The sequence below is a fragment of the Antrostomus carolinensis genome, unplaced genomic scaffold (assembly GCF_000700745.2).
Source record: "Antrostomus carolinensis isolate BGI_N321 unplaced genomic scaffold, ASM70074v2 scaffold32006, whole genome shotgun sequence".
In the NCBI taxonomy this organism is placed as follows: domain Eukaryota; kingdom Metazoa; phylum Chordata; class Aves; order Caprimulgiformes; family Caprimulgidae; genus Antrostomus; species Antrostomus carolinensis.
Window position 1 is genome coordinate 63,687 of NW_010320380.1, and position 14,319 is coordinate 78,005.

At 38.7% G+C, this 14,319-nt stretch overlaps 1 protein-coding gene across 1 annotated transcript in view; it reads left to right on the forward strand.

Moving 5' to 3' along the window:
- The window catches only part of LOC104526199 (myosin regulatory light chain 2B, cardiac muscle isoform), a 21,779-nt gene extending 9,245 nt beyond the window's left edge, over window positions 1-12,534 (forward strand). Inside the window, exons 3-7 of the mRNA XM_010169581.1 lie at window positions 1,308-1,383; window positions 2,789-2,893; window positions 6,382-6,460; window positions 11,196-11,244; window positions 12,005-12,534. Coding sequence (XP_010167883.1) covers window positions 1,308-1,383; window positions 2,789-2,893; window positions 6,382-6,460; window positions 11,196-11,244; window positions 12,005-12,103 — 408 coding nt within the window. The 3' untranslated portion in view covers window positions 12,104-12,534. The remainder of the gene's footprint in view (window positions 1-1,307; window positions 1,384-2,788; window positions 2,894-6,381; window positions 6,461-11,195; window positions 11,245-12,004) is intronic.
- Window positions 12,535-14,319: the final 1,785 nt, after the last annotated feature.

Sequence of the window (14,319 nt, forward strand, 5' to 3'; positions counted from 1 at the left end):
TCTGCTTTGGTCTTCACATTTTCTTCTGTTTTGCCTCCAAATTGTGGGGATTACCATTTAAATCAAGCCCTTCCAAAAGGAGTGAAAGCAACTCTGAAGAGTTGGGCTTTATTTTTTATTAGGTGATGGCTTGGCAGGTGAATGAAGGGTTATTAACATGCATGCTGCAAGTAATCACATGGGCAAACTGGAATGTGAGCAGTGAGGCTTTGTGAGAAACTGGAGGTAAAACTACATGAAGATATGTTGATATAATACAACCATGAAAAGAAGTGTACCCTGTAGAGCAGTAGACTTTAAAACTCTGCAAGTTACTGTAGCTGCAATGGACTGCCTGTATTCTCAGGAGACCATCAACTTTCATAATAATACTAAAGAAAGAATAATTCCTGGTCATTGTAAAGATACACTCTCATATTGATGTACAAGTCAGACAGATAAACAGCTTCAGGGGCATGCCTGGTTCTACTAATATTCCCTATAATATGACCAGGGGAATTTCAGGTCATTAAAATCTTTCAAAATCAATGAAACATTAAAAGTGTGATGGCAGCAAATAGACAAGACATGCAAATAGTTAAGTAAATAGACAGGCAGTTAGCTGGCTTGGTAAATAATGAGCAGAGTGCCAGCTGAAAATAGAAAAATAACTGTTTTTTTTCTGTCAAAACTTAAATTTTGCCTGACAAGAAGTATTTAAGTTCCACATATCAAGGTCAGTCAGAGCACAGAGTACACTTTGAAGGATACAGTTTATTGGAAAGGGAAACAAACTTTGAGTAAATAATACTATGAAACTTACATTTCTTTGTACTTTTGAGAATTCAGCTATCTCTTTCTGAAGGATCATTTTGAGGCCCAGAAGAAATTTACTTTAGCTTGATCTACAGTAATTAAATGTTTTACAGAATATGATAGCTGCACAAAGCAATGAGGTATCGGAAAGGTACAAAACACACAGAGTAACCACTGACTAAATCCTCCCTAACTAAAGCCTCCCTAATTCAAACTTTTATGGGTTAAGGCCTGAATGGCTGGAGCTGCCAGCATTGGCTTCAGCCCAGCTACACACTGCACTGAGCATTAATTTAGTAAGAAGAAGTTTGGGTGGGTTTAATTAAGCCCCTTGCCAAGATACAGTAATGTGTTGAAAGTGAGGAAAATGCAATGATGTGGCTGAATCAAAGGAAGTGAAATATTCTTGTTTACAGCATGAATATAATGCCCCGCTGGACTGGTACGTGTCACTGTAGCACTGACCAGTGCAACATGGCAATGGCAATAAATTTTCCTTTTTCTTCCAACAGGCTTTTACCATCATGGATCAGAACAGGGATGGCTTTATTGACAAAGCAGACTTGAGAGACACCTTTGCTGCACTAGGTAAACTGGTATTAATAATTAAATACTTAAAAGAAATGCAGTTTAAAATTCAAGAACATGAGAAAAGTTTGTGTTAGAATTACAGTGGGGGAAGCAACGTGATACATGGGAGGCAGAAGGAAACCTGTTCAGTTTGATCTTCCTCCTCTTTGGTAGTTGCTATCTTTCTACATAGCTCCAGCTGGAAAGTCTCCTGAGCAGCCTTTTTCAGAAGTGAAGTGAAGGTCTGTCTGGGACTCACTGGTGGGTGTAACAGAGCTGTACAGCTGGCAACTCTCCAAAGGCACAGATCCCTCCCCTGCAACTATTTTATAAGAAGCCCACCCAAGCAGAGGTCCATGCCAGGCATTTCTGATTTGCCTTTGAATCCAGGCTTCACAGGCTGCACCTTTTTCATCTAGGAGCCATGCAATATCTACCAATTAATGTTGTTGTCATGGACTAGCTGCCCCTCTACCCACATAAAAGTAGGAAGACTTCATGTGAGGTTCTGTGCTGTTGTGAATTTATATGGGGTGGAATGTGCATGTCATGAGATTAGGTATTGTCCATTCCACACGCATCACAATCCTGATAATATCAAGCAGATTAAAGAAAATCTTCCCAAGGAAAAGAAAAATGAAAAATGTTCATGATCCCAAACCTGGAGTTGTATCCTTGTTACAATGTTTGAGGCTTGAACAGTGATGTAGGCATTTGGGCTTTTGCCATCTGGATCTTATTAAAAAGAGTTTGATAAGAATCTTTAGTGCTCCCTGGGGTGGAATCAGACGCCAGCAGAGTCAGTGCAAAGAGCAGAAGCTCCTGAACTCTTTATTGTGACAATGAGGTTTGTAAACTTTGGCCTGTAGCTACTGTTACTCTGAAATATTTATTTCTTAGGGCCAAGTTCTGGTGTCTTTCCTGTTCAGTGAAGCCCTTCAGTGCCTGTGAAGTGCACTCACAGCAAATGACCAGTCAATTTGAGTATGTTCGCCAGGGTCTAAATTCTCATCAATAGGCTGCATAAGGATGGGGAAGGGATGAAGGAGAGCAAAGACTGAGACCTTGGATTCACTTCAGTCAGTTTGAACTCTGCTATATTATCAGTGGAGCCCATATTTCACCTGAGGTAAAAAAAAAAAAAAAAAAAAAAAAAAAAAAAAAAGAATTATTTGGAAGTGCCCATTCTTTTGTCCACTGCTGGTCACATCCATATTGTTTATCCTTCGTACTCCTTCAGTCATCCTTTGATCTCAGCCAGCTCTGCCAATTTGTTTTACACTAGGGTATTCTGAAGTTGTGTTCTACCATGTTATTAACAAAGTTGCACAGAGCCCTGAGCTCCCCAGTGGGAGGAGGTGAATGGGAATCATTTTTTGAAACACAATTTGTGATTTATTATGAAAAATGATCTCTGCTGCAGGTCGTCTGAATGTCAAGAATGAAGAGCTTGAAGACATGGTGAAGGAGGCGCCAGGTCCTATTAACTTCACTGTCTTTCTTACTATGTTTGGGGAAAAGCTGAAAGGTAAGTACCTTTGGGGAGTTGGAGAGGTATCTGTCAAAGATCCTCAGCACTGAAATATCTCAGCACCTTGCAAATTATAATAATGTATCCACAGAACAATGCTTAAAGGCAAGGAGTGATCTCCATTTTTGCAGACAGAGCTGAAGTATGAAAAGGCTAAGGGACGGTCCAGAGGACAATTCAAAGGTGTGATTTCAGCTTACATAAGCTAACATGAAAGTGGTATATTGAAGTCCAGAAAGTAATGAAATCATGGCAGCCTGGAGCACAGTGCAGATGAGTTATTCACCATCAGTAGGTTCCTGTTGTTCATGCTATAGTGGTATCACTCCCAGTTAGCTGGTTTAAAAATATTTTCAGTGTTTCTAGAAAAAAACTTTCTGCACTCCTTTGGCTTGTTATGCAAACGTGACCTCTGCATCATCCTTGCATGAAGGAGCAATATGCCCTTCCCTCATTTTCTATATTAGTTGTAACCCAGTGGCCCAGTTTTGGTTCCACTTGAGGTAAATAGTGGTTTTGCCATTGGATGAAGATTTTGCTGAATAACTCTTAATGACTAAGAGTTGGTAAATGGAGATAATTTAATCTCAGTGGATTTACAATGATAAAGGAGAGGGATTTTCCCCATTGCCACAGAATATATGGGAATCACTGTAGGGAATTCAGAAAACATGGGTACTAAATTTGTTGTGGGAGCTAGTAATTTAGTCATATCTCTTATACTGTTAATGGCTACAAACTGCAAGAGAGGGAATGTGAGGCCAAGAGAAACCTCTAGTCATCTTCCTATATGCATTAGAGATAGGTGAAAGCCTTGACCTTCAAAGCAAGGTTGGCCTTAGCCAAGCACATTCCAGACGTTTGTTAGAATAACTAATGGACAGAGAAAAGGAAAAATCTGATCCCATCTTCTGAAAAACATTTATTGTATTGCTGCTGGACTCTGGCTTTTTATTGCTGAGTACCATTTCAGTGCAGGGCTTTCTACAATTGGAATAGAAAATAGAGAGGTCTGAAAGAAAGAATGAATATATGTAGTTCTCAAAGAAATACACTATTGCTAAGGAACACAGCATGCCTGGGAAGTGTAAGAGGTGATGGAGAAGGCTGTAGACTGACACTGAGGAGGGGATTTTATTACTCAGACATCAATCTGTCTTGCTTGCAGTAGCACCACCACCATTACATTCCAGATGTCATCTTGCAGTGTAGGTAGTGCTCTTCACCATAATCTTCCTTCTGGGATATGTCACAATTTCTTGTGGAGTGCCCTGCTTACCCATTCCTGTCTGTTTGTGATCACACAGAGCATGGAAATGAGCTCTTCTTCCTTTCCCTTCTTCCCTCTTGTCTCTTACGATTGCTGAAGCTGGCAGAGTCTGGCCCTGCCAATTGTGTGCCCTAAAACCAGAGCCAGCACAGGAAGGTGAATGGTAAAGCATACCCCTCTTGTCTGCAGGTTTCCTGTTGGCTACTAGCAGAGGAGGAGGTTTTTTTAATTTCCATTTGGTGAAGGGAAAATCACAGCTGTGCTTGTCATGCCCTTCTGGTTGGGTTTGTCATGCAAAGGAAGCAGAGCCAAAAGACTGCACATTCCCAATCAAAACTAATTGGGATGAAGAGCCTTTGTAGTGCAATTAGAAAGGGAGAAAGGGCTAGAGGAAGTGGATATGGCAATTTTGCAACACTCTTTATTAGCTAAGTACCACTCAGAGGATTTGGTGAAAGGTGCTTTCTAAGTAAAATTTGTTGTGCTATAATTGATTTCTGTCATAAAGGGGAAGCTGGGATTTCAGAACGAGCTTTAGCTTTGTATATTGAGATTATGATGCCAGATGAACAGCTAACAAAACTCAGTTTATGTTAATGCCAACCACATGGAGCTGTTTCTACAGGGAGTCAGAATAATACAATTTGTACAGAAAACAGAGATGCTGCACATCAAAGAAACCTCTTTATTTACCAGCTAATCAATAAAGAATGCCTGCTGCATTGCTTCTCTTCAAAGCCAAAGTCCAAGGATATGACAGAGTAGAAAATGTAAAACACAGTAAGGAAAAAAAATCCCCCACACAGTGGTGACTACTTAGAATGCAGACTTTTCCTCAGAGCTGGAAGACGTTTCTCTTCATGGGACAATCAAAACACTCATTAAATACCACTGCTCTTTGTATTGATCATATTCATTGCAGTTCGAATACGCTGCCTACGGCTCGGCAAAAAAATATACAAGGCCGGTATGTGACAAGAAGGAGGCCATACAGCCTCAGGTTTATTCACTATTATATCCACTACAATACTACTACTAATCCTTGTGAACCCTTTTAAATAAAGGAAACTAAGAAGGTATCAGGAGCATAAGTAGTTATTAGAGCAAGGAACCTTGACTGGATTCTATTCTGGTTCTATCTCTGCCAGACTTTGAAACAAACTTTGAATCTGCACTTCTTCCTGTTACTACCTTCTTTTAATCACACTTTCAAGATTTCAGCATCCCAAGTAGCTTCATTTGTCCATAGGTCGGTCTACCTGCTTGTAATTTGGTTTCCTACAGTTATAAATAATGATTTGTATTATTTATACTACTGTAATATTTCAAATAACGGGGAATAGTCAGAAACAGTATGTAGCATATCCTTTGGTGTGGGTTGAAACTGACTGTGAGTATACTCAGAATCTGCACTATTACAGAATAGTCAGAAACCCCAGCCAAGATTAAGGCACTGTGAGAGCTAGTCCCTGACCCAAATTTTTTCCAGTCTAAATAGATGGGACAGATAAAGGATGGAAGAAAAGCAAGACTATTACTATCATTTTACTGCTGGGAACAGAGGAGCAGGAAAATTAAAGTAATACCAAAAGTCTGTGGCCCAGCTAAGAGCAGAAGCAAAATCTTGGAGCCATAGTCTAGTGCTTTAAACCATCCTTTTTCTATACCAAGAGTTACTTAAGTGGAAGTGCACTACAGAACTTAAGTGCAGGTCATTGTTTTACATTGATCATCCTGTTTCCATTGCATTCCAGTGACATTCTGATTTTATGTTGAGCTCTATTTCCTTTACTGAGGGAAATAACCTATTCTCTATATAGTGAAGAACAAGTAACATCAAAAAGTGTTTTTACAAGGAACGTACAGCACAAGAGTAAAGGAAGCCAGTGAGGGAAACAGTTTGTTATATTTTCATTTCTGAAAGCCACTAATCCTCTGGGTACTGATATTGGAGACCAGTTCCTGGAAGTTTTCTCTCCTGCAGACACAGAATAGGTATGAGTTATTATTTTTAAGCTTCTGAGCATTGAACTATTCACCTCTGTTGTTTATCTGACATGACAAATGCTGCCGACTTAAGGAACCTTTGTGTTCAAACCTACAACTGCAGAATTCTCCATTTTGCCCTGTTTTCAAGTGGATCCAATTACTTAGCAAGTATTCAGCAGCTATAGAAATACATCCAGGCTTCTAAATTATATTTCATTAATTTTAGGCACGGACCCAGAAGAAACCATTCTGAACGCTTTTAAGATTTTCGACCCAGAAGGAAAAGGCCACATAAAGGCAGACTAGTAAGTTTATTTCAAATCCTTTTAAAATAATAATAATAATAATTATAACAATAATTGCACAAGTTTAAAGAACTGCTTAAAAGATTTTTTTTTTTTTTACAATATTTTAAGAGACAGAGAAACTGTCAGGCAGAGAAACATTTAGCTTTGTAAGCCAGACTTAAAAGACTGGACTATTGTATGAATGTATTTGTATACTAAAAAGAGATGTTATTGTCTTCAGACATTGCAAGAGGCAACGGAAATATAATCACATGTAGGCCATTAGATAGCCTTTTTTGAAGGTCTGGATATAAATCAACACATGATTCTTTGTAGATTAACTCCATATGCAAAATTTAAATGAATGTCTAGTGCCTTACTCTCAGAGTGCTCAACTGAAATGGGAAAGCCTTTTAAAAAAAAGTGATCAATTTAATTAACTCCGGGACGTGGTTTTAGTGAGGACATTTTCCTTGTTATATGTTTACTGTCTGAGCCTTCTGCTTCTACAACAATTTCCTGTAAAATTCCACTAAATACAGTGGGAGCCAAACCAAATAGTACTATTGATAATATGGCAATTGTTGTCAAGATGGCTATTTGTAAAATAAGAAGGTGGGACTAATTTGTATTCATAACCTGTTACACCAACAAAGCAAGGTAAAAAGACTTTAAGTGCTAATTACGCAAATGTAAATGATTGCAGTGCTAGAGCGGTGTAAGCAGACCTTCAGGTAAGTGAGATAAATGATATCAAATCAGGTCAGTGGATGAGGAGGTCTGACCTATGGCTCCAATGAAATGCTTTATGTGCCTAGATTTATGTATATGCTTAAATTCTTTGGTGAATTTGGGATCTACACTTTTACTGCAGCAGCCATTTCAGGTAGATTTTATAAGGCATAGTATGTATAAGAAATTTATTAGGGAACCATGAGTTACAAAATTGTATTTGCATCAATTAATTCTGTTAATGTTGTGATAAGGTAAATGAAAACTAAACATCTTACCAGAACCTCTAAGGTGGAGTTTTCCATGACATTATCTGCAATTATCAACGTCTCAGGAAAGTTAGTTGAAAATACAAAATTCATGTACAAAATTTCTTTTCATTACCAACATGCTTTTCTATGACAGTGCGCCAGTGGGTATGAGAGTTCTCCTATGGTAAGCAATATACAAAATAAAAGCAAAGAGACAGTCTTTTCACTGAAGAACTTCCAAATTAATTAAAACACGAGGGTAGCAAACAATCAGAAGGAACAGAGGGTTAACAGTCATCTTGATTATTTTGGGATTAATATTATCCAAACAGCTTGGGAAGAACAGTCAGAAATACATCAGAAGTGACTCAAACAATCACAATTAAATGCAGCCTGTTGCCAAATAGGCCAGATCACACGGTAGTGAAATCACAACCATGAAAGACAACCTTCTGATAATACAAAACCCATGAAATGTTGCACTTCCCACCACTATCTGTAACAATATACTGCATACAAAATCTGCAGCTTGCCACCCTATGTCCAGTTCTACATTCCTTGGATGCTGGAAGCCAGTTGGAGTTTGGGGCAAATTAGGAATGCAGTATCCCACTCCAAAATGAAGATGAGAGAGAAATACTTTTATTTTTCCTTGATGGAAAAGGTCAACCTTGTCCCCACCCCCACTGCACTGCTAACATTAGACAATTGTTTTAGTTCATCACCACAACAGAGCATAATGTTTACTTATTAGACCCGAGGGTAATGTTGATCATTACAGAACAAACCATTAAATCAATTCCATGAATGGCTTTGAGGTTTAACTTCTATTCATATGCTTCCAAAATTTAGACATTTGAAGGCTTTGAAATAATTTTTATGTTGGCTCATACAGCCATTTCAATATGACAGTTAATGTTAATAAATAATATTTCTCCATATTAAAAAATCCTGGAATGTTTCTCTCCAAAACCAGCCACGTTGACCTTTTCATCAGAACTTCTTTTTATGTTCATGGAGTTAACATCCTTCTGGGGATTTTTATGTCTCTTCCCTCTGCGTGTTTTCACCTCTAGTCTGGAAATGACTCACTTAGTCCATCTGATGGTAGCTGGGATGGAGTCTTCTAACCTTTCCAGAAGCTGCAGGAGTTTATAACTTACTTCCAAATTCAATGACAGACTTTGTTTGTCCGCATCGTTTTACCACGCATAAAATCCTTCCTATAGCATGACGTCGAAAAGAGAAAATGCTTTAGGTCAGATTCTTAGCTGGTATAAACTGGCATAGAGTTTGGAAAGGTTAGATGATTCAGTCCTAAATGCCGTTCATTGGATAAGTTGAGTCAGGCCGGCATCAACTGTGTCTAATGCTGATGCCAACAAAACTTTGCAGATTTGTACCAGATGAAAATGGACCAAGGAGTTGACATGCATTCTGGACCATTGGAGATTAGCTTGGCTGAGCTTGTGATGTTTCCCAGCATAGCTGTAGAGCACTGCTCATTTCAACTCACCTCTTTTTCTTCAAGACAGCACAGTAGAAAGGGCAAACCCAGTGGAAAACCAAAATGCTCCAGAGATTTTACAGATAATTTTTAAAAGGTTTTGAAAATATAGGAATGCAACAAAGTATTTGTAACTGTAGAAGGAACTGATGTCAGCCAGGACAAGAGATAACATTTAGACTCTCAGGTCAAGGCAAATGGATATTCTTTTTTGCAAAGAAGACTTTGATTTTTTTATTTTTTTTTTAAGAAGCAAATAGTCTTTAAAAAAGAAAACAAGATTCACAAAGAAAGAAGTGCCTAATCTCTAGCTTTGGAAACTGTGAGTGTTTGTTTCTCTGTGAAATAAATAATGGAAAATGTGCACAGACCCTTAACTCAGTCCTCCTTCCTTATGAGTGTGCCAGAGCCTACTGGGCTGTGCATCAGAATATTGTAATTAGATGTTTGATCTTTTATTTTCCCCTAAATACTTTAAGCATGTGAATAGAAGACACATAGTGCCTAGATCTCTTTTGAATTCAGCCCTGTTTGTGATGAAGTTTATTTGTAACTTCTGACAAAATTGCTGTAAATGCTTCCTTCTATTCACCAAGCTCCTTCCTGATTCACGCTTCCTATTTACATTTGCTAATGCCGTTTGCCCCAGTGTACGTATATCCAATAATCAATTTATGCTGATAACAATGATCTCTCGAATCATGCACTCACTGATCATTTGAGAATCCAGCTTAAAAAAACGCAGTCACATAACAAATGGCCTAATAAGAAATCAAAAATAGCAATATTTTCACTCCTAACCTTGTGGGTAAGTTCCTTATTCATTACCCAGAAACTTCTTTTTTTCAGTTTTCTCTCTCTGTCCTTCCAAACGAGCACTTCACATCAACAAGAAAGAGATTCAGAAGTATATATGCCTCTTATGCAAATTGGGATATGTCTTTGTTGTAGCCTTTTACTGGAAAAAAAATATGTGTGTCAGAGAAATGAGGAAGTACAGTTGTAGCTTTGGCATCAAAACTACACTTCTATCTGTGTGACTTTTGTCACTCAAGATGCAGGGGGGTTGGACTAGATGATCTTTCGAGGTCCCTTCCAATCCCTGACATTCTATGATTCTGTGATTCTGTGTGAAGCAGGAAGAGAAGTTTTACTATTTTGCCTGAACATCTGCATCCACAGTAGGTGAATTTTGCTCTTATGGAAGTGTTCCTGTGCAGGCATGATTTCTATTATAAATAGTTTTAAATATTCACTTTAAAAAACAGAAATAAATATTCACTTTAAAGAGCAGAAAGTAACAAAAGGAGACAACTCTGCCTCTTCAGTATGAATGCAAACTCTTTGAAATTAATATAGGAATTCTACAGGAAGGGGAAATCACTAGTGCAAGTGAAAGGGATGTTTATATCATATAACTGAGTTCATACTGGTGGATGTTCTAGCACATTGTGCGTGTATTGCTCTCAGTACATTAGTAACTGGGTGAAATATAAAGACATTTTCTCTAAAGGGGTTAGACTAGAAACACTAATCATTCTTCTTGGCTTTTCTATTCACCTATAAACTTAGGTAAAAAAATTTACGTGCTCGACTAACTTCCCACAGTGAGTTTGAAAACCCAGGGTAAATCAGCTGAGGGTCTGTCCCAAAAATATTCTCTTTGATGTAATTGCATAGGATGCAGATTGTGTGTGGGATAAGCTCGTTGTTACAGTGCTGTAACTCCAACAAGACATTGTACCGTGAAATACAACAGGTCTCATGCAGTTTCACAGTCTCCTCTGGGAACTGCATGCAAATAAAGGGATTCTCAGATGATGATTTGGAATAGCTGTTGGAGTTCTCTTTCAAGTCCTCTTTCTCATTTCATGTTCTGTTCCTTTCATCCTCAGATTTTACAGAAAATATTCTCTCTTTTGGTTTTGTTAAGTGATCCAAATTTTAAACATCAAGTGAGAAAACCTACCATTTTAGGTTAAGATAAGCATACAAAATTGCTGTATTTCAATTACAGTAATAACCTTAAACAATTTTAAACCTCTATAAAATGTCACAAAAGCAAAATAAGTTGGCAGAGCGAGGCATTGACACTGATGGGTGCCCACAGAAAATCTTTTACAATATCATGTGAGGATTAACAGCTCTAATTTATGCGGTCACACAGATTTTCTTTCGTGCAACTTCAGGAGGGATCTTGCCATCTGAATTGTCATGTGCCATTATCACCCTTTAATCAGGTTATTTCATTTTATTTGAACAGCATCAAAGAAATGCTTATGACACAGGCAGACCGGTTCAGTCAAGAAGAGGTAAGGACCTTCTTTATTCAAAATAGGAATCTATCTCCAGCTACTATTCAGTAATAAGTATTTGCCCCTCTTTAAATGCATGAATTCAGCTGAAATCCAGACTGTGAGAAGGGTGATGCCAGCTCTAGCAATTAGGAACAATTCAAAGCATCTCTTCTGAATAGCTCCATGGCTAAATCAAAGTCAAACAGATTCTTTGGACTGCCATCCAAGTGTAAGCATGGCCTATCTCTTGCTGTTCTTTCTATGGTGAGCTGGACAATGAATTTACTACAGTTCAAGTGGGTTTGGGTGGGGACTGTGATCTGGTTTCCATTTCTCTGAGAGTTATTTTTTTTGAAATCTGAAATGAGTTCTGAAACGAGGTACTAACTTTGTGGTTTGTATGAGACTGAACATGGATTCTGCTGGCTGGGAGGAATTTAGAGGGGCTTTATTTTCAGAAGAGGAGGTTGAGTGGCGTTGGTTCGTGGCAAGAACAAACTGGAGTGCAGACTGTAGTGCATTATTTGGCCAGGGCTTACCTGGATTTCAGGGGCAGCTCTTTTTGACAGGGAACTTGTTGGGATTCTAGCAGAACTGTATTAACTAGTTGTTTCCTAATTCCTAGTTCAATTTTACTGAAGCTAAGGAAAAATTTTGCATAGTGGTTAACGGATCAAGGCAGAAGGGAGCTGAACTAGGCTGTAAATGAAAAGCAGTACAGGTTGCTGTCCCACAGTCCTACGTTTGTAACACTCATCTCCTGTTTGCTTGGCAGATCAACCAGATGTTTGCTGCTTTCCCTCCAGATGTCTCTGGTAATCTTGACTATAAGAACCTCTGTTATGTTATCACCCATGGTGAAGAGAAAGACTAAGAGGAAAGAGATGAGCTTCTCCTGTGATGATGCACCAAGTTATTTCATAATGCTTTTGTGTGCAAGACAAAGGGCTAAACATTCAGTATGGGAAGAAGCCATGTGGTCATCAGAAGAGAACCAATAAAACAATTGAAATTAGATTAAAGTTATTTAATGCTCCTGTTTTTATAAGAGATGAAAATACCAATTTTGTGAGTTTTTTCCTTTTTTTTTTTTCTTCCCGTCAGTGGTTTGAAATGGAATTTTCTTGATGAACTGGTGCTTTCGTGATTTATTGATAGTCCTAATGTTCACCAGATGGCCCACTGGGCACTACAGTGTTGCTTAACCTCTTGTCTTTTATACATAAGCTCCATGTGCTAATTGAGAAATCCCATAACTTATTGCACCAGGAAGAGTATTTGGTAAATAGACTTCTGTCCCATTGCCCCTAGCAATGAAAGTGTAAATAAAACAATGTTAAACTCTTGTCAAAATGCAATATGTCCTCTCCATCTCAGTGATGTGGCCAGTTTCATAAGCCACTTGACTTATTTGCTTTGGTGCAAAAGAACAGAAATAATGGAATAATGGCTATTTTTCTCATAGTAAAATTTACCTAGGCACACTTAGAAACCAGTAATAATGAATTTCCTCCTTCAGAGGTACCTTTATTATGCGGAGGAGGCTGTCCATGAAATAACAGTAACGCCTAGTTTTTCACCCGTTGGTCATTAGCCTTGTTTTACAGGTGAGGCACACACTGGAAGGAGGAGTTTTGCCAAAGATCATTGAAAGTCTAGGGACAAAGAGAAGAAAAGAACTCAGGGACTGCAGCCCAGGGTTACACATGAAAGCAGACTACCTCTCACTTTTATAATCCAGGATCAGCATAGTGTCTATGGGCTGCAGTTTCTTGTATTTGGACTTCTAGGAACTGGCCATATTCTGCCTGTGTGGAATATTGCATGAATACTTCCTGCGTGGGAGTCAGGAGGATGTTGCAGCCAAAGTAAAACAAGCTTCTGCTGTTTTAACAACTAATGAAAATGGTTTCCTTTTGCATCAGTGTTATTGGCACCACAGTCTCACAGATGCTGAGAGGAAGTAACAAGCCACTTATTTTCTGTTTCCATCTTAGTCTTTGTAGAAAAAGAACTTGAGGGCAAGGTGTCAATTTCTGGTCTCATCAGGAAGGGCAGAAATTACATGAAAGACCTTTAGCATCTGCATAACTTGGGGATGTGATATTCATCCCCACCTGCATTTTTTGTTGTTCCAGCAAAACCCTGCACTTAGTGCACTTCAGTAATACAGGACAACTGGAATGAGGAGGCTCCTAGCAGATACCAAGTTGATATAATAAATCTCACCTTGCTCCTATGTCCAGAAGCACTACACATATTCCTGTAACAGCAATGTTTTTTCTAGTGTAAGTAGGCAATTCCCAATTGTATCTACCAGTAATTCTCTCTCTCAGAAATACTGGTGGACACAGTTAGAAGCAAAATTTGGCCCCTTCTTGCACAAATCTTGCTGAAGATGTGGAGAGGGCTTTAGCACTTCTTGCTGTATGTTCCTGTAACATTTGGAACGATTGCATGATCACCCAGAACCGCCCCTCGCAACAAGGTGCACAGCTTGACTGGGCTTTGGGGACTTGTGAAACTTCATGCAAGGGAAGAGTCTGCATGACCTCTTTTTCTACCTCATGGCTTATTTACCAGAAATGGAGCTTTCCTGTACAAGCATAGTTCTTACCTCTGTTTCACATGATGGGTCTTTTCTCCCCAGAATGTGTTTTTCTTCATAGGTGTAGGACACTGTTTATGGGATGGGGTTGTAGATAGGCAGTGGGAGGTCATGGAGGTTAATTCCACAAAAACAGATTCTCACCAAACATCATTAGAATGATCAGATGGGAATTGAACTTGCATGAACCTTGGCAGTTGCTCTTTAGTGTCAGCCCTTTCACAAACAATTACTATTTGGATGGGAAAAAAACAAAGAAACAATGTGTTTTATTAACTTTTAAACATTTAATCCTGTAAACCTTTCTGAAACCTTGTGAATGGGTAGAGCAGCCTTTGATATTGTCATAAAAGACAGAGAAATGTTCTCATGACTTTCCCCGAGCTTGTTGTTCTGCCTGGAGGCAGGATTGCTGTTAGAAATGTTTGTCTGACCTGTCTAAACTTTATAGGTAGCCTCAAGTCCAAAGCTAGCCTTATATT